Here is a 23,053-nt window from a genome sequence, read left to right as displayed (position 1 = left end):
CAGCTAGTGTCTCGTTGATGCTAAACTTTGTATTGCATACAGAATTTAGGCAAGTGAAACGCAATAGGAAATGATAATTGTAAAAAATTGTGCTTTGGAAAACCAAAGAAGTATAATTGACTTTTGTATAAATTTCTCGCAATAAAAATTAAGCAACAGGAGAAGCTGAGTAGGTTTTATCGAAAGAAGGTACTGTGCTCTCTGTGTTTCATCAAGTAGAAGTTATGTATCTCAAACCCGGCCCTTCAGAAATGAATCAGGGTGTTAGTGGAAGCAACCTTAATAGTGGTCCTATATAAGCTGTGCACCATTCTTTAAAAAAAGAAAGAAAGAGGATATTACATAGAAACACATGCTTTCTGAGGCGCTGATTATAGAATTGTGTACTGGTTAAAACCTGCCAGCTTTTGCTGTTCTTGTGCAATCTGCTAATAATAATAGTATCTGCATATTTAATATACAGTATTTACATCTAAGCCTTTATAATGCATATGTAAGTGGTTACATAGGTCGCGCTGATTTAGTCTGAAGAGTGAACGGCTCATGTGACGCTGATCTGAAAAAGCCCTTCTGATGAAACAGGAATACAATATATCATGCACATATATTCGATTATTTATATGTATGATATATTAGCTGAATTCTGTTGCTTTAAACGACACAAGCAGTTGCATTAATGCGATTATTGAAGTGTTTACTGAGACGCATTCATTTTCGTGAGCAATGCAAGACGTGAAATGGATGCAGAAACGAGAACACTGGTGGTTGTGCGCACACGAAATCGGACATGTTTCTGATTAAAGTCTATGCATATATATAATGTATATCCTGCTATGTGGGCAGAGAATAAGTAATAATGGTTATAAGACCTGGTACTAACGTAAATACATCACCAGAGGTCACCCTCATGTCCAGTGATAATAAAATAATTTCCCAGGCTTGTTAGGAAGTAAACCTTTACAATCAGTTCATGTGCTCAGAGATCTTGTTCCTGTAGAGGAGATGAAGTCTTCTCAGTGGTGTAGTGTAGTGAGTGTCCACAGCTTCTTATTCACAGAGCAACTTAATGCTGACGCTATATTGACAGAGAGTAACAGCAAAATATTGGACGTAAATAAATAAATAACCATGTTCCTGGCTGCGTAGCTTACGGTGATCGCTTATTGTAATTTAGAGCTACAATCACGAAGCACCACATTCAGAAGACACACTGAGGTAATATTTAACTGTTAATTGTCTACAGATTGTTGGAAATCCATTATTATTATTATTATTATTATTATTGGTTCCAAAGTTTCACTTTCAAATCATCTTAATGAACATTTTGAAGTTAGTCCTAAGTCAGGAGCAGTTGTGGAATCTGTGGTCAATTATTTCTGGGAGGATAAAACAATTTTACAAACTTTTTTTTCTCTGGGGTAGAAAAATCATGTAAATACAGTCAAATTTTGTAAAGTATAAGTATTTAGGATATTTAGATGTGATAAAAGACCTTTTCGGGTTTTGCCTCCAATCATCTGCAAACCACAGTTATTATAAGTAATCCTTCCTAAGCCAGTGGACCAGCGTTTATACATTCATAGCTGTGACAAAGATGCATATAGACTGTCTGTGCATGTGTGTGCTCGTTATACACATGTTCAGCGTCACCGTTGTGTACAGATATGCGATCAGTGACACTGAGAGTGAGCTTACGGATTATAAACAGTAGTAACGATAGTTACAGTAAAAAGGTCAATAGAAAGAATAACATAAAAACAGGAGCTGCGAGTGAGGGAAAGTAAGAGTCCTCTAACATAAGTGACAACGTGATGCCTCTGACATTGCATTTGTGCTGTAGAGAAAACATTTGGTTAAACATTTGGAATGACAACTCGTCGAGAGCTGCAGAGATGGAAGACGTACAAAGCTGATTTTCTGTCACCGTCTTTAAGTGGCGCGTATCAGACATAAACTCCCTGGAACTCTGTGTTGGGAGGGTGTATAGGTTCTACACTGGTAGCTTTGCTATGCTACAGGACTGTAGGCTAACTTCCTCTGAACTTTACAGGTGTGTGATGTAGCTACAGTGAGAGGCGAATCTGCCTGTGTGAGCAAACGTAGGCTGGCGCACCTTTGTCAGGTGGGAGACGTGACTTCAAATGTAAAAGCGGGGAGTGAGGTACAGGTTTAAGGTCACGGTGAGAGAAAAATATGAGAAAGGGGGCAGAGAGTGAGTTGTAACTGCACTGCTACACTGTTTTTCTGCAATAGCAGTGCACGTGGAGCTGTAGAAATTGGCCCTGAGTTGTCGCGTGGTAGTGGGAGCAGGGAGCTTTTGCCGAGGGGGCAGCAGTGAGGTGGAGGCTCCTTCTTCTGTTGCAGCATTGATCAAATCATTCTCCTCCTTCTTCTCGTTTAACTGTTTTTTGTGTCTTCTCTCCTTCCAGCTCACCAGCCTCCTGCTCCTTCTCTCTCACCATACTCTGCTTTTCCTCTTTTCTTTGGCCCAGGTGTGGCTGGAGAAGGTGGTGGCCAGGTTTGGAGAGACGAGGACTGCTGCTGCTGCCCCCTGGTGGTGCCCTGGTCCCTGTGCGCTACGACTGTCTGACCCCAGCTGACAGCACAAGCTGCTCCTGCGGAGGTCGAAGGGGCAAATTTCAAGAGACGGTAACGATAGCAGATCCAGAAAAGTAAAACAGATTTCATCTCACCTACATCTGAAGTAGTGCTCATTCTATCAACTCTTGAGTCTCAGAAAACTAGAACGGACACAGGAAGCAAAGGATATACGATTAATAATGCACCCGAAAGTAGTAAATCAAGCACCACCTGAGGAGTTTCTTTTTCCTCTTACCTGTTGGCTGGAGTTAGCAGACGGTGGAGTAATCACACTTTGGTCCAGTAAGGGATTCACTGGGGCAGAACAGGGGAGGTGCGTAGCACGCCAATAAATTTCCAGGTACTCTGCAAGGTGGTCACATGCATCTTCCAGCTGATTCTCATCCAGGATGACATCAAACATCTCCTGTTGATTCAGAAAACGATAAGAGAAAATGTATACAAAGTCCTTAAATGAAAACTTTTTAAACTTTTAAAATATCATTTAATTACACAACGTGACATACAGGCGGACACTGAGCGAGCTTGTCCCCCGCCATCATCTGGACATTGAGGTGTTTGCTTTGTGATTTCCCTCGAGATTTAATCAACCTCTGAAGAACCTGCCAGATGATTCAGACACACACAAAACATGAACGAGCATGGTTTTAATTAAATTTCATACAATTAATGTATCAGTTTTAACCGCATTAGACACACCCCTTACATACAGAAAGTGTTTAAATAACGCTTATGCGTACGTTCAGTAAGAAAGATCTGCAATCACTCATCTGCCTGCTTTCCTGTCTCCATGTCTACCTCGTTTCCGTGCTGTCCGTCTCAATATTGACATCTTTACTCTAGTCCAATCATCTTCTCACCCGCCTTATTTGAGCCAATCAGCCTCCACTCTGTGTGGTTTAAATCTACGCTCTCTTTCATTCTCCCTTTCCGACTCTCATTTGTGCAACCCACTTCCTCCCCATCTCCCACTCAGAGTCACTCAGTGCTCTAAATCCTGTCACTGCTGGGATTCTGTTCTGCCATTATGAGTCATCAAAGTCTCAATTCCTCTTCAATTCTTCCAAATGATTTCTCCTCATTGATTTGCCTCTTTCGAGCTCCTTCAAAAAAATGTTTATCTGTACGGGGAGTGTACTATTTTAAAACCTTCCGAGTTGAACTTCCTAGTTCTGTTATCATTTATCCATCCATCTTCTTCCTCTCATCCTATTCAGGTTTACAGGGAGGCTGGAGCCTATCTTAGCTACTATTGGGCGAGAGACTTCACCAGCCTGTCACAGGGCCAACACAGAGAGAGAACCATTCACGCCTAGGAGTCATTTACAAAAACCAATTAACCTAACTCTTAATTGCATGGACTGCTTTGGACTGCTGGAGGATGCTGGAGTACCTGGAGAGAACCATGCAACCATGTACATCATTTACCATGTAAACTTGTCTAAAACAAGGCATTTTGTGTACGATCCCTCAAATGCTGAGAACCAGCAAATATTTAAATAATTAAAAAAGTGCCACAGACGTTTAATTAACCACTAGTTTGCTCAGAATCCAGAATATGACCAGAAAGGCAGCTTTGAGGATTGTACTCTACTTTAGGTGATGAGACTTTGACGTAGACAATGATGGGAGCCAGAGAGGTTTTGAGGAGTTGTGCTGGGTGATTGATGGTGTCTGCGTCCAGGACGACCAGCTGAAGAGACTTGGCCAGCTCGAAGATCCTCTCTATTTCACTCTGGACCTCAGCTGTGAATGGCAGAGAGTTGCATAAGCCACTTTTAACAGAGCTGCATCACTTATTTAAGTTTTCCTGTCATTGAAGACAGAAGGGGCGTCTATTTTTAGCATCCATCTGTCCATCTTTATTGAGCAAAAAAAGATCAAAGACAAGTTTTTAAAAAAATTTTTAATCTAAATCTCACCCAGACTTGAGCGTGTGTTGGATCTCTCCATTATGGCTTTCTTGTTCAGCACTGAGCGCTTTGCCAATGACAGATCAGCGGTCACCCGGGTAATAGTGATCCTAAACAAGAAGCGTCTCATCACATCACATCCACAACCGTTCCATTTCAAAGGAGGAGACGAACTCGCGCTCCTTCTCGCTCGCGACTAAAAATAAATCATCGTCATCGTGTGTGCTTTCGAGCACGAAACGTGCAATGCGGAAACGCACGAACAGCTCGGCAGTTCAGACGTAGCGTTACTGTACGCTGCTCTGCATCTGCAGAGAGTGACACAGACAGCCGTTACCCACCTGCCGTCAAATCGGTGCTTTAGGAAGTCAAACAAAGCTTTCTGCATCATGTCTGTTACCTAGGAAACAGAAACAAGGAAGATAAGTGAGGGAAGTTGTGAGAGAGAAAGGGCTGTGAAATATGCATTCACTCATGCACACATGTCTTGCTCTTTAGTATTTCTTGCATGTTTCACTGATTTTAGTGACACCTGACGTTAAGTGTCTGCACTCAATGAGGATTAATACAGCTGTCACACACTGTAATGAAGCTGTAAACAGCTGGAAGGACAGTGACGTGATTTTTTAGCATTAAGACGAATCAGTTATAGCTTTGTAAAGAGACAGCAGAGTCAGCACAGATAAAAATGAGCAGCATTACAGTCCTTCTTTTTTCAGTGTTAAATCACTTGGATGTCTGAGCTGCACAATGATGTTTGTGCACTGCCAGGATGAAGGGAAGCAGTCTATTTTCAAACAGTCCTGAAAAATGAATGGCCTTTGGAGTAGAGGATGAAGCTTCCACGCTGAAACAGAGAGATGGGGAAAGAAGGCAAAGGAGTGGAAAGGAGGAGAGACAGTGCCGAAGAACCCTGATGAGTCGCCGAAAATAATTTGTACACAAGAGACGGAGCACAGAGAAAGAGAATGTGAGGGAATGAGAGAAAGAGGCAGCCTGGCATTCACCACTGGAGCATCCCCAAAGCACATTACCAGAGCAACGCATAAATATTTCAACACACACACACACACAAAACAAACAGCTTGGCTCATAGCCTGCACCGCCACAGAGGAAAGAGCAAGGCAGGGAGAAAATGTTGAAGCGCATGCCTCACATATTCATCCACCGAGTCATCGAAATTGATGCATTCTGACATTATTTCGTTTTGACTGCAGTGGGTTTTCATATGTCTCATCTGTGATGTGTGCATGTGTGCGTGTCTGTTCAGTATGGGAGTATAACACATGGTGTGGCTAATACAAAGGGGCATACATGCAGTTCTGTAGCTCTCAGATGGATCAAAGATGCCTACTGTGTGCCCTTTAATTTCATCAGGCTGGGACTGCGGCTTAGTAAAAGTGTTCATGGGATAATGGAAGCCAAACACCCCAGTTTTACTGGATCAGAACATCCACACTAGATTAAACTCATGCTAGAAAGGGAATCCAGAAGAGAAAAAGAGCAGAAACTAGCTGGAAATAACTCAAACATCTAAATACGTTTAACATATAGTTACAGTAAATATTATTGCTTAATTTCCTGCTTAATTTCCTAATTTTTACTCTTTGTTAATAAAAGCAAAGTGAATGAAAGGCTTCACATAATGGCTAATTCCCAGTTAGATTACTGCAACATTAAGTAATGCCTCAGAATAGCTTATTTGTCTTTTTCTGGAAAAGCGATATGGTACATTGCAGCTCTGTGGGCTGCACTTAGGCACACTGGTACTTCCAGCTAACTGCTTGTGTCAGCATACTAATGTGCTCATAATAACAATGCGAGTTTACTAATTATACACATTTTACAGCAGAGGCTACTATGGGACATCATAATGTTTGCAGCTAAAAAGTGAGATTTTGACCTGCCAATGACTCATCATGAGCAGCATGAATCTCAAATTTCATAAATGTTCACGCTAGAGACGAAGTTAAAGGATGGCCAAACTATTGCTAAAGTGTGTCATTTTTGCTTTGCATCAATTTGTCAGAAAGCTATTGCAATATTTTCTGACTGGACCAAAATGCAACTGTGATCAAATGTTGCATTGTTGCAAATAATAAAAAAAAATATAAAAAACGATCTCTAAAAAATACATTTAATATTTAAATCAAATTCATTTGCATGCATCAAAACACAAGATTAAGCAGAACCAGGCCCGAATAACTGAAGAACAGTACTGATGGCTGACTCACCTCGTAGCCTTTCAACGATGGACCCACCAGGACCACCGGCCGCATTGAAGGGACCACATCGTACGGGGGAACATGTTCAGTCTGCACAGGCAACAAGCAGACAGTGTGGAAGTCATGAAAACGAAGATATGTGGAAGTTACAGTAATACACAATCACAGAGATCGATTTTAAAGTTATAAAAATGTAATAAAAACGTTTAAATTCAATAATCGGAGCAGAGTGATACACAGATGAATACCCCAACATACCTGTTTCTGCTTCTGTTTGGCTTTGAAAACAAACAGAATGAACATTGAGCAAAGAGGCGAAAAGCTAAGTGGGTTCTTGCAATTAGTGATGAGCAGGGGCGTGTCCAGTGTTTGTGGAAGTGGAGTGGAGGGGCTTATGATTCCACTTAGCAAAATTGCAAGTTACTAACTGGGCTAACAAGAGTAAAGCATTTTTAAACTATAAAGACTAAACAGAAATGAGTAACCTCACTCTGGAAATAAACTGAAAATAATAAAACAATTTTTAAAAAAAGAACAATAACAATCTGGGCTTTTTTTTTTTGCATTCGCTCGAGTTTTTCTTCACAATCGCACTGTTTTGTTAACTGTGTGTTATTCAGGAAGCGCTGATCCAAATCCAGCAGTGATCAAGTAACTTTTGAACTTCAGTTTGATTTAAAGTAAAACACTACAGTAAAAAGATTTTTGTAAACACGTGCTTTCCCTGAAGGTCACATTTTTGCCCAGAAATAGTCCCTGTACGCAAATCTGACTCAGTAGCAGCTTGAAGGCCTGACAGACAGACATGACAGCAGGACTCCTTCAGTCTCTCTCACCTGCAGATGGAGGGGTGGACCTCCAGCCTCCGGATGACGCGTTCCCTCCTTTCCTGTGGAGCAACATAATGCAAAGCTTCATTATGCGTGGATCCCCTAAGGAGGCAATTTAGAAAGAAGGACCTCCAAACCACAGCAACATATGAGCAGAAGTAATAAAATAACTTTGCAAAGAGTGTGCTGCAGAGGAAGCTGCTAAAATTAGGACAACAGTGTCAGAAAAACAGAGAGGTCTCTCAGAGCTGCGTAATCTCTGACCTAGCTGCTGCTTTCTGCTCTTGTTTTATCCTCATGGCCTCAAGTTTGACTGGACTGGGGATGAAAGTGATGTCTGCCCCTTCCTTCACCAGCCGACCAATCCACCAGTCATTGTTGTATTTCTGTGTAACAGTGAAAGACACCTCTTATGATGCAAGATGCGTTAACATTAATCAGAGTAAATATTTATTGTTACTTGTTAAAATTGTTAAAAATGCAGGATTGTAATGGCTCTCACCTCTTTTATGTGCAGAAAGTCTTTGGTTTCAAAGTTAATTGCAGCACCTTGAACTGGACAATCTTCATCAAGGGCACCGCAGTAACTCACATTGGTTCTCACTGCAAATGCTACTGATTTAGCCTGTGGACGACAAAAAACCCCCAAAACAAATAAGATCTGTGGCAATATATCGAATGACCTTTTCTTTAATATTCAGCAAAATTTGTATCTGAAGATTAGTTTTAGTTCTGAAGACCCTTACACACATAAAGACTAAAGTGGTCGACTGGAACGCAAGCTTTCAGCATGAATCAGGACTTTATTGCTGCACCTCTGGAGGTAGAGGTGATTTTAAAGCAGCGGTCCCCAACCCCCGGGCCTCGGACCAGTACCGCGAGAGTTGAGGCTCAGGTGTGAAATGTATGGTTTTCAGGGTTTTTATCGGTTTTCAGCGTTATTTTGTTATTGTTTTTATCGTTAACTTGGTTTTCCTGGGTCTTTTCACGTGTGTTATGAATACATCTCCTTTTTTTCGGTACCGGTACTACTTTTATTTTGTTCTATTTATCCGCGACACCTTAAAGGCCGGTCCGTGAAAATATTGTCGGGAATAAACCGGTCCGTGGCGCAAAAAAGGTTGGGGAAGCCAATAATTGACCTTTGACCTTGAGGCTCTCACCTTGGCTCTCTCCAGCTGCAGCTGAGCCTGGCGCTCGGCTTCACGCCGAGACGCCTCCTGGTCCTCCTCCAGGGACAGGTCGGAATCAGAGGGTCGACTAGTGTAGGAATCGGCTGAACCCTGAGTGAACGAGGAAAGGAAAGAAACAAGTCTTAAAGCAGGTGGCGAAGACATAAATCAGCCCAATAAGGTACCTGGAAGCAGCTGTTCAGAATTCCTAACGGCATAGAAAACAGACTTAGCTCATATGTTGCGGATTCAGCTACAGATAGATCATCCTCTACGCATTGACCTCCGTACTTCCCTTTTCTTTCCTTCCTATTCACCTGTTTCTGCACCTGGGTGTCTTCTTCTGCAGCTTTCCAAAGCATGTCACCCAGGGGAATACGAACACGAGTTTTGCAACACTAACAAGCAACACGACCTTGCTGTCTATTTATTCACTCAGACTGGCACACCATGCATTGGCAAAAGTCCAATTTTCAACCAAGAATACAAACACAAGCATTTTGATAACACATGCTGCAATATCCAGACTTATATCCAATCTCTGGATATGATTTATAATGAAACAACAACAACAACAACATCGGACTATTACCACTGGTACTGCTTTACAATTTAAAATCATACTGACAGTACTGTAAGTCTTGAATACAACACAGCTTTTTCAACACAGAAATAGAAACCAGGAGAATAAACCAGCTGTACTCCACAGAACCATCCAAGGTATACACTCAGAGGCAGGGGAACAATATGAGAACCACACTACCAAACCTGGAGATGGAGCAATACTGGAAGAGCATACGGGCGAAGGACGCAACCCACAACGTCAATGCTCAGTGGCTAGTGGATCTAAAGTGGCAGCACAAACGAACAGGCTGCTAATGGATGAAACACACCCAGAATTGTTAACTGAAAGCCAGACAGTCCTGATCTCCAAGGACCCCCAGAAGGGAGCGGTCCCATCCAACTACCAGCCAATAAGCTGCCTTAGTACCACTTGAAAGCTCCTGTCAGGCTTCATAGTGGCTAAGATGAACAGGCACGTGGGTCAATACATGAGCAGGGGCACAGAAATGAATTGGCAGGAATAACAGACGAAGAGGCTGCTAGGAAAGCTGCAACCACTAAGTATCTGCAGAGGGTCAGGCAAGTCCTGAGAATCAGCTGAACGGTAGAACAAGATCCGGGCTATCAACACCTACGCCTGTGATCAGGTACCCTGCTGCTGTTATAATAAGGAGGAAATAGAAGCCAGTGACATCAAGACGAGAAAGCTCCTAAACATGCATGGAGGGTTTTACCACAAGTCCAGCACCCTGAGACTGTGTGCTAAGCGGAACGAAGGAGGCCGGGGACTGGTGAGTGTCAGTACCACAGTTCAGGATAAGGCAGCGAACATCCACAAATACATCAGGAAGATGTGCTCAGTGAATACCTCAGGGAGCAGAAATGCACCAAACAGGAGCAAGAGGAGGAACCATCATGGAAGGACAGGCCCCTGCACAGCATGTACCACCAGCAGATAAAGGAAGTGACTGACATCCAGAAGTCCTACCAGTGGCTGGACAAAGCTGGACTGAAAGATAGCACAGAAGCACTAATCATGGCAGCACAGGAACAAGCTCTGAGCACAAGATCCAGAGGCTGGGGTCTATCACACCAGGCTGTGTAAAGATGCCTCCTGAGATAATCCAGCACATAACAGCAGGATGTAAGATGCTAGCAGGCAGGGCATACATGGAACACCATAACCGAGTGGCCGACATAGTATACAGAAACATCTGCGCCGAATATGGCCTGGAAGTCCCTAGGTCAAAATGGGAGACGCCCACTAGGGTTGTGGAGAATGGCCGAGCTAAGATCCTGTGGGACTTCCAGACACAGACGGAGAAAAGTGATGACAGCAACTGGAAGAAACACGAGAATCTAGAGAAGTACCAAGGGCTCAGAGAAGAGCTTGAGAAGATGTGACCCCTCCAAGCTAGGCGAGTGGCTCCAGCAGATCCCAAGAACAACATCTGAGATCTCTGTTCAGAAGAGCGCAGTCCTAGCAAACTGCAAACGGCAGCTGTGCAGGACCCTCAAGCTTCCAAGCCTCTAGTAGAGGACCCAAGCTTGAAGGATAGATCGCAGGGGGAATTTTTATGTATATATATTTTAAAAAGTGCTTAAATGTCAATCATTTCTCAAGAACATCAATTCTTGAAATGCCACAGTTTAATTATTAAAAATGAATTAGTAAATCCAGCACAGACAGATACAGATGTAAATAAAGCTCAGAAGGCTCACTCCATAAACTCCACACTCATCCTGTAAAAGCTGTTAAAATGTTCTGTGTAGATTTCATGATGTAGATGACTGATTTATAATAAGTTACATAATTTCATGAATATATATAGTTTGTGTTGAAATGTCTTTATTGAAATGTACATGTGTAAAGTGTAAGAGCTAGTGTCTCGTGAGAATACCCTTGACGAGAGTACACGAGACTTTTCATGGACTGCGAGGGAGCAGATGTCTCTCATGAAGCGATTTTGAGCTAAAAGTTTACTAAAAGAAAAAGCAACACAAGGACTTAAGGACCTCTTTTCAGGACAAGCAGCCAACGAGGTATTTGTCATTTGAGAAATGTTTTTATTTGTGTTTGGACTTAATATGTGTACTGTAAAGTTGCTAATTGGTTTGTACTGTTCACTCGTGGCGAATTGGCGTAATGGTGATGGTGAAGCTGAGGAGAGAAGGCCCAATAATAATCGCCCGTTTCAAAGAACCGACCTGTGTCTGTGTTGTCGTGAAGAGAGCTACACATCCTTTCACTCCAAGCCTGCTCTTCCCTGGTGGCTGCAGTCCCAGCTGCAGCTGGATGTAAGGCTGGAAGACTCCTCACATACCAAACAGGAGGATCCACATAAGACAGCTAAATATAGCTCCAGAACAACGTCATCCTTCATTTACCTTTTGTCTCCCACCTGCCTCATCCCGCTTTCCACCTCTGTCCCCCCCTCACCCAGCCCAGAAAAAAACAAACAGAAAAATATTTTAGCTGAATCCAGCACAGAGTTTTGTGGATATCATTTGAATATCAAAGCCTGACAGAAGCCGAACAGAATTTGAAGCGTCTGCCAGCACCAGAAACAAAACCTAATTAAAGTCCCTAAAATTCTACAGATAGGACGGGAGGATATTTATTCTAAAGTTCAGACAGAGTCTCATTAGCACACACACACACACTAACTGTACTGTTGTTGTCTAATTTGACTGCTTTGATTTGCTGAAGAAGGGCTGCACAACAGTCATTTTCTCTTTGTCACTGTCCAGGTCTTTGCATAGACATCATATCAACTGTCTGCTGTCCAGGCATTTTCTTTTGCGTCACACAAACCTTGTAAAAAAATATACATGGCAGAAGTTGAGAATCTCACATTAAACCTATCTTTTAATAGTATGGGGAGCCTCTGGGGTGTTTTGCTTCTGTCTTTCTAACTACTTCTCATTCTCTTTCTTCCTCAGTGCCTTCCAACTATTCATATGTACCCAATTAGTATGTAGAGAATCGTCTACACAGCCTCAAAGGCAAGTGTGATACATCCCATGGTGCAGTGCCAATAAAAGCCAGTCACAGAAGAATTTCACAGACTTTTGCCTCTATTGCAATTCTGTCAGTGAAGAAATGAGAAAGCTGGAACTTTGGAAATAAGCTTTTGCCAGCCGTTATGGGAACAGATGCTGATATGCATGTACCAATTCCAACTCATCAGTATGGCTAAGCATATTAAAGGGCATGAGTAAAAAAAACCTTTACATTTTAAGCGTTAGTGTCAATGTGACAGCATAATGGCTTTGTTGCTTCATAGCTGGATGCTAGTTTAATGTTCAGTGTACAGACTTACACCTGGTTTCCAGTCCTTCTGCTCCTAATACTGTAGATAGGTTAAATGCAGATAATGAATCTCGATCCTAATTTTTAAATAAACTGTTAAGTGATCTAATGTATGACACAGCCATATTTCTAACAAACCGAATATATTGCAAGATCAGGGAAAAAATCATGAATATATTTCACTACTTATTCCATGCTCTGACAAACTCTGTCTCAGTGTAAAAAAATAAAAAATAAATAAATCCTTGTTCTGATTGCACAAAAATAGGACCAAGAGTGGAATCTAACACAATCACAGACACACAGGTCAGTCTCAGTGTTGAAACAGCTTGACTGCACTGTGCAAACTCACACCTCACTCTGTTTGACTGACTGGACCCTTAAAAAGACAGACCTGCTCACAGAGCAGTGACAGTTATCGGCAAAGGGTGTCGAGAGAAATCCCCCAGATGTTACGGACTGGAACGTGTGATAATGACACAGCAGCAGTTGTAGATTCCTGCCAGCAGAGGGAAGCATGCACATGACAAAACAAGTTTCCTTGCTCATGAACCAGCTGTTAGAGCCACGGTTTGCTCTTTTTATACTTAGCCACCATGCCTGAAGTAGACTGAACAATATTATGGCAGTCTGTGCAAAATAAGATACATATTTATGCAGATGTATAAATACACATTATTCCATTAATTGTTCAGTATATATTTCAGAAATTATACCTCAGTCTTTTATTTTTGAATTCCACAGTGAAGTGTTGAAGCTGCTGCTGCATTTTTACAACAATGTCATGAAACATTATTGTAGACAACAGGGAAAACAGACCCACAAACGGGTCTGGGGTGTAATATTTATTGGTATGAATGACCTTATAAACAGACAAGCCATAAATAAATGGGTCATAAGTCATATTATTCATCAGACAGGCCACCCACTGAACTACTAGTTAAAAGCACCACTGCAAAGTAATGGAGTTGAGATAAACAGGCAGACTGTGTCTTTTCAGTTCAGCGTGTGTGAAGAAGAAAAGAGGGAGGAAGGGACGAGAGGACAAGTAGGGGCTATGCTGGAAAAGTGAATGAAGTGAACAGACTTCTGCTGAGAAAAGAGTGAGAGGGTTGGGGAGAAGAAGAAGAGGGAAAAAAGCAGAATGAAGACGCCTGTGAGCAGAGCGATGGAGGACTCGTAGATGAAGAGGAATCGCATGCAGAGTGGTTAAATAAGGGGGAGGGTTAACAGCGTACCTTGTTGCAGATGAGTCCTGTAGCGCTCGAGTCGGAGGCAGACATGATGCTCCTGCCAGCGCTTTCTTCCCCCCATTGCAATGAAAAAGCGGAACCCTCCTCCCCTCAGCCCGTGGTAACAGTGGGGAGAGAGGGAGGTGCGCTCTGCCTAAGTGCTTCACAACCACTGCTGCGCTGCCTCAACAGTCATTTCCTATACAAAATTGATGCCCTGACTGCAGCACTGTTGTGTACACACCCGCATGCTGGTATTGTGTAGTTTCTTGCTTTAGCTGCCAGTCAGACTTCATGTAATAAATTTAAATAAAAAGATCTTTTCTCTGCTCAGCTTTGCTCTCCCTTGGGTTGCCCTGCTCTGCCACAAATCTCATGCAGCCCTCTCCAGCATCATATTCACAACCCTTTCAGGTTTTTCCATACCTCCCTCTTATGTAAGTTCAGGTATTAAGAGATCCTGAAAAAGATACACACATATATCTATATAAAATCAACAGCTATATTGCCGGAGTGGTGTTTACTCTCACTGTGCAGCGTATAATTTTTTACTGGGCACAGGGAGAACTTCTAAAAATAAAGCAGAACAAAGGATAAGCTTGTAAGCCTCGATAAGTAAAAATAACAATGGCCGAGCAAAGGAAAGCTTAAAAATAGCCTCTGATTGTCATTCCTCTGCCAATTGGTATCTTCCCTTATTGCACAGGAAAAGCAAAATGAATAAAACTCAGAAATGCAGAGGATGTAAAGCCGTTGATGAAAGAGAGGCGGACATGTGGATGCAGAAACAGGAAGAGAAGGCGAGAGGGGCGAGTAGGGTAGGGCTTGCCTGCTTGCCCTGCCCTGCACCATCCTCCTGACAGGAAGGTGATGCATGAGTCTACAAAACAGAATTGCATCGGTGAGTCAGCAAGCAGCCATCTAGAGTCCATCAGATGTCTTAATAAGCCAGAAAGAGATGTCTCCGTTGCAGAAGAAAGTCTCGTTCCTGGCGAGCCAGGCCTGGATGCCTGCTCTATACGTCGCCCCAGGCACCGAAGACCCTGATTTGGGGTCCATTGTGCTGGCAGCATGCATGCTCTCTCACCCTCGATGAACTTTCGCTGCTTAAGAATGAAGAAAGTGCACTCTGCCAAGGCTTTTAGGAAAAAAATGCCCTGGGGCTATATTTCTGTGTGGCTTTTTACAAGCAGGGAAGCATATACCATATTAACACACACATGCACACACATAGAGACACACACATTATTAAAGTTATTGCAATAACTCTCCGATCCCTCAGCAGAGAAGATATGGTAGCTATATTTCCATCATTAGGGCTGTGGGTAAAACAGCCTCTGAGTAATGGCACCATACAATCATAAAGGGAGAGAGAGTTAGAAGGAAAAGGGCTAGAAACGAGCAAAGGCTAATATGAACTACATCGCAACAGAAAGAGAACTTAAACATGCGAGTTTTCAATACATGTCAAATCATTAGTCTGCTTCGCTACTGTTGATTCTTAGAGCTCTATATTTTCAAACGAAATGGGTGGAGGTAGATTAAGAGAAAAAGATGACAGGAAATTGTGGGAGAAATGAAAAAATACAGATTTTTGAAGGAAACAGGCAGAGAAGAACACAGTCGGACTAGAACAGGAAGACTAAGAGAATATGTCTGTTTTTTTGTTATTAATTTGCTGTTCAGGTGCTCTAAATATAGCTCTCCTCTCCTCACACTCCTCCCAACAGTGACTGGGCCTGGCAGCGGTGGGGAGATAGCCGAGGGCTGTTTAAGTTAAAGTTCAGTGAGTTTTGATGAATTCCTTAAAGAAAGAGTAAAGCAGGTTTGAGAATGGCTCGGCGACATTCACTGAAGCCAGACAGACAATCTGAATATGAAGGAGCCAATATGGGAAACAAGAGCAGGGATCTGTATAACTGTGCGTGTACATGTGCGCTGTCTCTGCAGTAACGGTGGGTTTATCTATATTGTATCTATTTTTAATATTGTGGTGCAGTTGTACCTTATAATAGCAATTTTGTTCAGATTTCACACAAGCCAATGAAGACAAAAAATGAGATGCATTTAGAGATAATGCAATTATTTTATGTTTGTATATATGGTTTGTTTATCTTGAAGCAGGTGTCAAAAAATATAATAATATGGTTTTGGTAGTGATAGAAGAGGGTTTAAAAAGAAATTCTTTGAGGGCCTGACAAGTAAAAGATCCTCTGTTAAGTCCTGGAAGGAGACACAAATCCTTTGGATCCCTTTTATCAGGAAGGGCACTCAGTGTAAAAGTCTGCGTAATCAAATATGCGGAGCTACCAGCTGTGGTGACCCCAGTGTGAATAAAGAAGCACTGAAAGTAGTTTTATCAGTGGCATCCAAGTATTAAGTACTGAATCCAAAAAAGGCAACAAAACAAAACAAAACCCAGAGTTAAATATTCGATTTCAAACCAGCTCAGTGAAGATCAAATCGTTTTTGAGCACGAGCAGATCTTTATTTGATACTCTCGCATGCCGTTACTTTCTATGATTATCTGTCTCTCTTTTCTCCAAACATACTCTTGTTCTGTAAACAATGTGAGAAGCCCTGTGCCATCTGGGCTTTAAAAAAAACAGCTCCAGATCTTAACGACAAATATGGAGATTAACGTGCTGGAACTCTGCAGTCAACCGCTCATCTTTCTGGCCTTGTAACTCATGAAAAGGCACCTTCTGTGAGAAGTGTTAGCTGAGGCAGCAGTACAGGGAAAGGTGGATCATTCAGAGCCAGAGAGAAATGCAACCAGAGTAGGGCAGAGTGGATCAATATGAGAGGCACCCAGATTGATACTCCATACTGTCCTTTGGAGCTCCACCCTCCTCCTGCTCTAATGTTACCCCAGAATACTTCATCCCAGTCTTTAATGAGCCTCTGGAAAACCCTGCAGCCTATGAGGACACACTGATAAACAGCTGTTCTCTCAACACCAACTCCACTCTTTAAGGAGACCTAAGGGGTGAATACACCTTGCATTTGTCAGCTGCACAGATAAGTGCTGCGAATACAACACTGACGACGTAAATATGTGACTAGTTATGGATGGGTTGTCAGTGACGCCGGCATACAGAAGAAGAAGACGCAGCGAGTGTAGCCAGGAATATCTTTCATCCATGCTGACAACTTGGCCTTGCCGACTGTGCATCGTTAGACTTTCATCCCCCCGGGGATCCCTCAACCTGACTTCACCAAACTGCTTCAAAGCGCAGAGAGGCTGGAGCTAACCCACATAAAGCTGTGTACCGACAGTGCAGTGCAGAATTAAACAGAACTGCATCCTTCATTAAGTCAGATGTGTTTGTTAAAAGATGACCTGATTTAGGCTTTAGATTTGAGTTGGGCCTAATTGGCGTGTCTTGTTTAGTGCACCGAGCTAACTGGGGGGGATTTCAGGCTTATCAATATGTAATGGTGGCCTACATACTCACGCAATCCAGCTTTACATTGAAAAGAAAGTGTTCTCGCTCACGTTTAAGTCTCAAAACTATTCAGTGACTACACGGTTTAGGCAAAAGATGTCAGTTAACAAAAGTGAATTAGATAGATACCGATGGATTTTCTAGATTAAACCAGTCCTGTGGATACATGAAAGCACATCGTAGGCTATTGTCTTTTCTTTTATCAAGATAACAATGAGAACACCGGTGCACGGGTTCTGGAGAGGACCTCAAAGAAGCTGGAAGTGGAACCTTAGTTGTCCTCTCAACATTGCTGGTTCATCAAATTTAATCAAGGCTTTGCACACTGATGCACCAGCACACACACACATATACGTGCACGCACAAACACACACAAAGCACTTGGCTCCTCGCGGGACAGGCTTTTAGTGCTCTGTCTCATGCAGTATTTAATTGACCCCACACAGGAAGCCTAGCGGTCCCAAATGCACTCCTTCCCCCCACCAGCGGAGAAAGAAACGCTTGCGAGCATGCCCACAGCTTCCCACCATTGCTCCTCTTTCACACAACTGCACTAAATGCCATTTTCTGCTTTAGTGCAACATTTCCCGTGAAATGTGAGTGCTGAGGGTGAGGAAGCTGGATATCCGTCAGATCTGTTCACAGCGGTCAAATGGAGATCAAAATTCAGTCTTCCCCCACTTTAACAACTGCAAACAACTCAACTCTTCAAAGTTTCAATCAAAATTTAATGAGGAAAGATTTTCCATTCTCTTCAAAGTCAGCCAAAATCTCTTATCATCTGAAAATCAGACCTGCTGTGAGGTCTGAGCAATTTGAGGCAAGGAATTTTGATGTAGAAGAGATAGCGCCATACTTACTCAGATAGAGGTAGGAGAGCAACACTCCCCGTCTCTCTTGCTTGCTCTCTCTGTGCTAGGCAGTCATGGTGTGCTCTCTCTCTTGTGTAACACTGAAGTGTACTGTAGCGTGCTTGTAAGCAGACTATCCCTCTCTCTTTCTTTACAGCCCCCCTCCTCTCCTATTCTCCACCACTCAGTACACAACCCTTCTCTACGTCAGTGAGGCTCTCTATGCTCCACATAGCATCCTCTCTCCTCCTCCTTAGTCTACCCTTCATCTCTACCTTGCCTGTCCGATGGGACTTTGTACCAAAAGCGCATGCTGGGTTCTTTCAGAACTCCACCATGATGCTTAAGTTGACTATAATGCAGCATCGGGTGGCACTGAGTCTTAAAGCAACAACCAAGGTAAAAAAGACTGGGATCCCAGACACTTTAGAGGCACTCGAAGGGAAAAGCTGGAGTCATATTTAATTAGACCACATCTGATTTTCTTGTAATTTTCACAAGTTTTTAACAAAAATACCACTGCCAGAATTATTTGGGCAAACCAATTTACGCTTGTACATAGTCGATGAGCAGGTAATTCCAAAATGAAGTGTTGTTGTGAAGTTCTTCCAAGATATCTGGTGATCACTGCCAAATTTGCATCAGTAGAGTTGTGATGAAAACTGATGACATAAATATGCACCATGTGTTGCAGCTACATCCTTCTGTACGTTTTTTTATCTGCTTATCCAACTATCTCACCTATCCCAGGGCACAAGTGGGATACACCCCAAGCAGACACCTTTAAAATCACATATTAGCCCAACAAGCAGAACCTTCTTGCAGAGCTAACTGTATAGAGCACAGAGGGGGAAGAAAATCAAGCATTTCTACAGTCCTGTCACATTTTTCAGCCGCTCTGGATTTCAACATGTCAAAAGCTAAAAGTTTAAAGAAGGGAGAAAGTCTGATGGTGATCAGAGGGATATGGGGGGCGATGTTCGACATGTGGAGGCGTCCCCGGTGTAGCCTGTGGTTCGCAGAGTGTGTTTTGTAGACGTCATGGATGGCTGTACTCTGACAGCTGCTCGGCTGGTGAGTGTGTGTGTCTGCACAAACCAGGTTCATTCATTTGTGCTCACCACACCTTGCACCTTGCATCTATGTAAAAAAGCAGCAGATATGTAAAAGCCAAGTAGTCCTACACATGAAGGAGGACCATGGTTGGCTAGACAATCTCCAACAAGACTGAGATTCATAATTCATAGGCTGGGTTGCAGAAAATAGTGAAACAGGAGGAGGAAAAAAAGAAGAGGGACACAGAGGAGGCATCCGTTTTCATTCTGTGAATATAAATATGAATGAATGAAGGTTTGGAAGTTACACAAAGGGAGAAAAGGAGGAGAGAAAGAGAGGAGCTTTAGGAGCTGCACCCAAGCATTGAGTGCAGATGTCTGTCAGTCTGTCCCATATGAAGCGCCTCTGTGGGCAGAGCTGCTGCTGGTGCATTATGGATGAGGAGCTATTTTAAGGCACTGGGGATGCTGCATTTTGATTTTTGAGTGGAGGGAAGATGACTCCTTGCTGCCAAATCCTTTCATGAGGTTTATACAGTACTTGATGGGTTCAGACAAGCAGGTACAGAATGTGTTCCAGCACACCGAGAGGAGGGAGGAGGTAAACAGCCTGGAATGTTATTGAAGTGAGCGAGAGTGTCACCACGCAGTGCTTCACACAGACAGTGTACTTCTTGCAGTGGCGAGCTGCGCACATGTACCTTACATAATGTCCGGTGAGGCTGTTCACTGAGAAGTTAACAAGCAGTGCACTGAGAAGTTGGTTCGAAGTGGTTCAAATATAATCACGAAAAAAAGTTTAAAAAAATAAAAAAAAGTGGGATTTCAGAAGTTTACTGTGATACTCATAATGTAAACCACAACTACAGATGTGCAGCTACAGTTTGTTTTCTGTAACCTCTAGTACTTCACTCTCAAATGAACATTTGAAAAAGCCTTCTTCCAAATAAAAGTTTTCTCTATACAAGAGAAAAGGTAAAAGTTAAATATGTATAAAAATGACTTTTTTTCCCCATTTTATTCATTAAAAACACTATAAGCTGCTTTTTTTTCCAAATAGAAAAAAACAGAATCAATATCTAAGATCTGATTTTGCATCGAGTGACGAACATTTTGCATAGCATATGTAGTTTTTGGGATGAATGCCAAAAAGTCCTCAGCATGATGACAGAGAGACTTTTAGCACTTCCTCGTAATGCAGAGGGACTGAGCGGACCTCCAGTAGTTTGCTTCCAGACACACAATGAAGCAGATGATGGAGCTTTCCCAGCCAGCTGGCTGACAGTATGGTCAGAATTATGTATCCTGACTTTTCAGTCACCTTTAAGTCCAGACCTGGGTGAGATTTCCTAATATCGTTTGGTGAATCATCTCACTAGTAAGCTGCAGGTATATATTCATCTGTCTTTGTGAAATGCAACCTGCAGGAAAGAAGAGCTTTCAGAGCACCGTGGTAACTTTGATTAAATTAGGCATAAAACATCACAAAATGAAACAACCTAAATAAGTGCAGATTGCTGCAGAAGCAACATTATTACATTGATAATTTAGCAGCACCTAAAGCAGATTAGATTATCAACAGAGAATCATTTCATTTGTATATATTAACATTGCGACTAATTCAGGCTTTGCAATATTATCTGCAGAAGTAACTTCGCCCGTGTTTCTCTCCCTCAACATGAAACACGTTACTTAGCATCATATTCGGCCTTAGCGTTGTCACTCTGATTTAGGCAGTGCATTACATCACATCCTCTGATGAATGACTGGAGTCCTCTCACGTTATAAACAAGCATGAAGATTGTAAAGGAGGCAAAGACGCAGCCGCACAGTTTAACTGATCGTTAGTTACCACACTCATTCACAAATGTATGACATGATTATGATCTCAATTGCTTTTGTTTATCCTGCAGTATTAAAACAGTTATTACCTCATTTTCCATAAAGTGGGACTATAAACACACACGCAGTTCATCTGTTGCGCCAGCTGACCAGTTTTGTTGTTTTGGGTGAAATGACTATCACGAACATTTCAAAGCTCATCTGTCCTTAATTCCAGCTGGCAGACAGTGCCATGCACGTCAAAGCTTTTCCACTCCGAACGGAAAGATTCCCAGCGTGGTCAGCGTGTCTAATTTAATTATCAGCATCCCAGAAAGGACCTGCTGCTACTACCTTCGCCCCCCTTACAGGTCTGCATGGTGCTGTAAATGCGCTGCACGCAGGTTGGTTTCAAACTCCTTCCAGCACAAAAAACAGTCCAAATTTTCCTCAGTTACCTCGACAACATAAAGGTAAAGAAAAGAAGAGGGAAAACTGAAAGCCCACCTCGTTCAGCAGAAAGACGCTTGAATTGGTCAGGGACATCCGCAGAAAACAGCAGTCTCGGTCACCACAGCCCAACTTGGGTGAAAAAGCCACAAGGCATCAAGTAAAGGCAGAGCACCGCGCCTCGTCGAAACATTTCCACAGCCCGAGAAAACTCAGCTGTAATAACGCTTCATTTGGATGCGATGCTCCCACGGCATCTGCGCTGTAAAATCTCTAGTTTCTGGATTCGCGGCATGATCAATGACTGTACACAAAGCCACGCGCACGGACACACGGCTGGATAGATTACAGCTTTCGTAATAAATTATGCAAGACCTGCACTTTTCGCACAGCCCGGTCCCCCTGGATTTCTGCGGCTTCATGTCGGATTTCTATTTTGGAATTTCTGAATATATGACGAACATTTTTTAGTAATTCTCCTAAATTCATCCAATAATGTTTCTATCTCTAATACCGAACTGTTCCCCTTTCCGTATGCGACTCAGTTTGTTTTCGGCCCAGTTATTTAAAAATGTTTACGAAGCAAGTGTTGCCCCTCAAGCTTAAGCTCAGGGTTCATGCAGGATTCCTTACTTAGCATGAAATTGGTGTAATGGGATGAGCCGTTATTCCAGGGCTCATTAGAGCCACACGTGAAGGAGAAAGTGTTTGTGTCTGTGTAATCTGTGCTGTTACACATGGACTAAGAATATTAATTCACTTCATTATCACAGTCCCAGAAGTCCCATTACTCCTGTTTGCTGTTCAGATTCAAAGAGCTTTGTTTGACTGGGATGCTGTTTTAGACGTTTTGCATTCACTATCTGAAGATGTCCAGGCAGGGAGGGTTGGATGAAGGTCTTCTCGGTTTTCACTGATCCAGCACTTTGCCCACCAGCCCCCACCACTTCACATCCTGCAGACGCCTTCCATTTACACCGTGCCAATCAACCAGGTAGCTTAAACTGTATACAGCAGACAGTCAATGTCAAAGACACGGGAGAAAGTCACACACATACACGGAGAGGCCCCTGAAGTGGACTGAAAGATTCATTTTGTTCGTTTAATTTCAGATTGTTTTTATTTTAAAAAGATAACGGGTGTGTGAGACAGTCTGTGACCGTTGGCACCCTCTGCTGGGCAAACTAATGAAATCCAAATCTCATATTTGGTCACTTATGTCAAGACTATTAAAAAATCTTAATATTTTGGTAGGAAAATAGGAAATACAGTTTAAACATACATGGGAATACTGTGTGTAAGGCAAAACTAACCGAATTTGTACAATTCGAACAAGCTAGAAAGTCGTTATACTGTTTGGTATGATTACATTTATTCTTCATCTTGTAATTTCTTGAAGTTCAGGAAAAGTCCTCAAGGCTTCTAGAAGGACGAAGCTCTTCTTTGGATGTTGGCTGGGTTTTGTTGTGTTCTCCGTCAAGATGATCCCACATGGCTTCAATGATACTGAGGTCTTGGCTGTGGGGAGGCCCGTTCATGACTAATAATGATTCACTGTGTGTTTTTCTATCCAGGTA

The 23,053-nt window shown here is 42.5% G+C and overlaps 1 protein-coding gene across 3 annotated transcripts; it reads right to left on the bottom strand.

Annotated features, from left to right (window-relative positions):
• Positions 1-1,364: 1,364 nt before the first annotated feature.
• On the bottom strand, positions 1,365-21,807 carry cacnb3b (calcium voltage-gated channel auxiliary subunit beta 3b). Of its 3 annotated transcripts, none has more exons than XM_087833310.1 (14): positions 21,534-21,807; positions 8,733-8,852; positions 8,072-8,194; positions 7,834-7,955; positions 7,576-7,628; positions 6,998-7,017; positions 6,749-6,829; positions 4,856-4,914; positions 4,524-4,624; positions 4,196-4,347; positions 3,108-3,203; positions 2,837-3,007; positions 2,694-2,741; positions 1,365-2,615 (listed from the first exon to the last, which is right to left on the bottom strand). In XM_087833310.1, exons 1-13 carry the CDS (start codon positions 21,570-21,572, stop codon positions 2,712-2,714), a joined length of 1,167 nt encoding a protein of 388 aa, XP_087689436.1. In that variant the 5' UTR covers positions 21,573-21,807; the 3' UTR covers positions 1,365-2,615; positions 2,694-2,711. The 3 variants fall into 3 exon arrangements, with proteins under 3 accessions (XP_087689436.1, XP_006785664.1, XP_087689435.1); XM_006785601.2 differs by lacking the exon at positions 21,534-21,807 and adding an exon at positions 13,857-13,939; XM_087833309.1 differs by lacking the exon at positions 21,534-21,807 and adding an exon at positions 13,857-13,939 and having other exon boundaries at positions 2,698-2,741.
• Between the last annotated feature and the right edge of the window lie 1,246 nt (positions 21,808-23,053).

This window comes from Neolamprologus brichardi, chromosome 20 (genome assembly GCF_056152115.1).
Source record: "Neolamprologus brichardi isolate AB-2024 chromosome 20, ASM5615211v1, whole genome shotgun sequence".
Classification (NCBI taxonomy): Eukaryota; Metazoa; Chordata; class Actinopteri; order Cichliformes; family Cichlidae; genus Neolamprologus; species Neolamprologus brichardi.
This window is presented reverse-complemented; position numbering and strand designations above follow the sequence as displayed.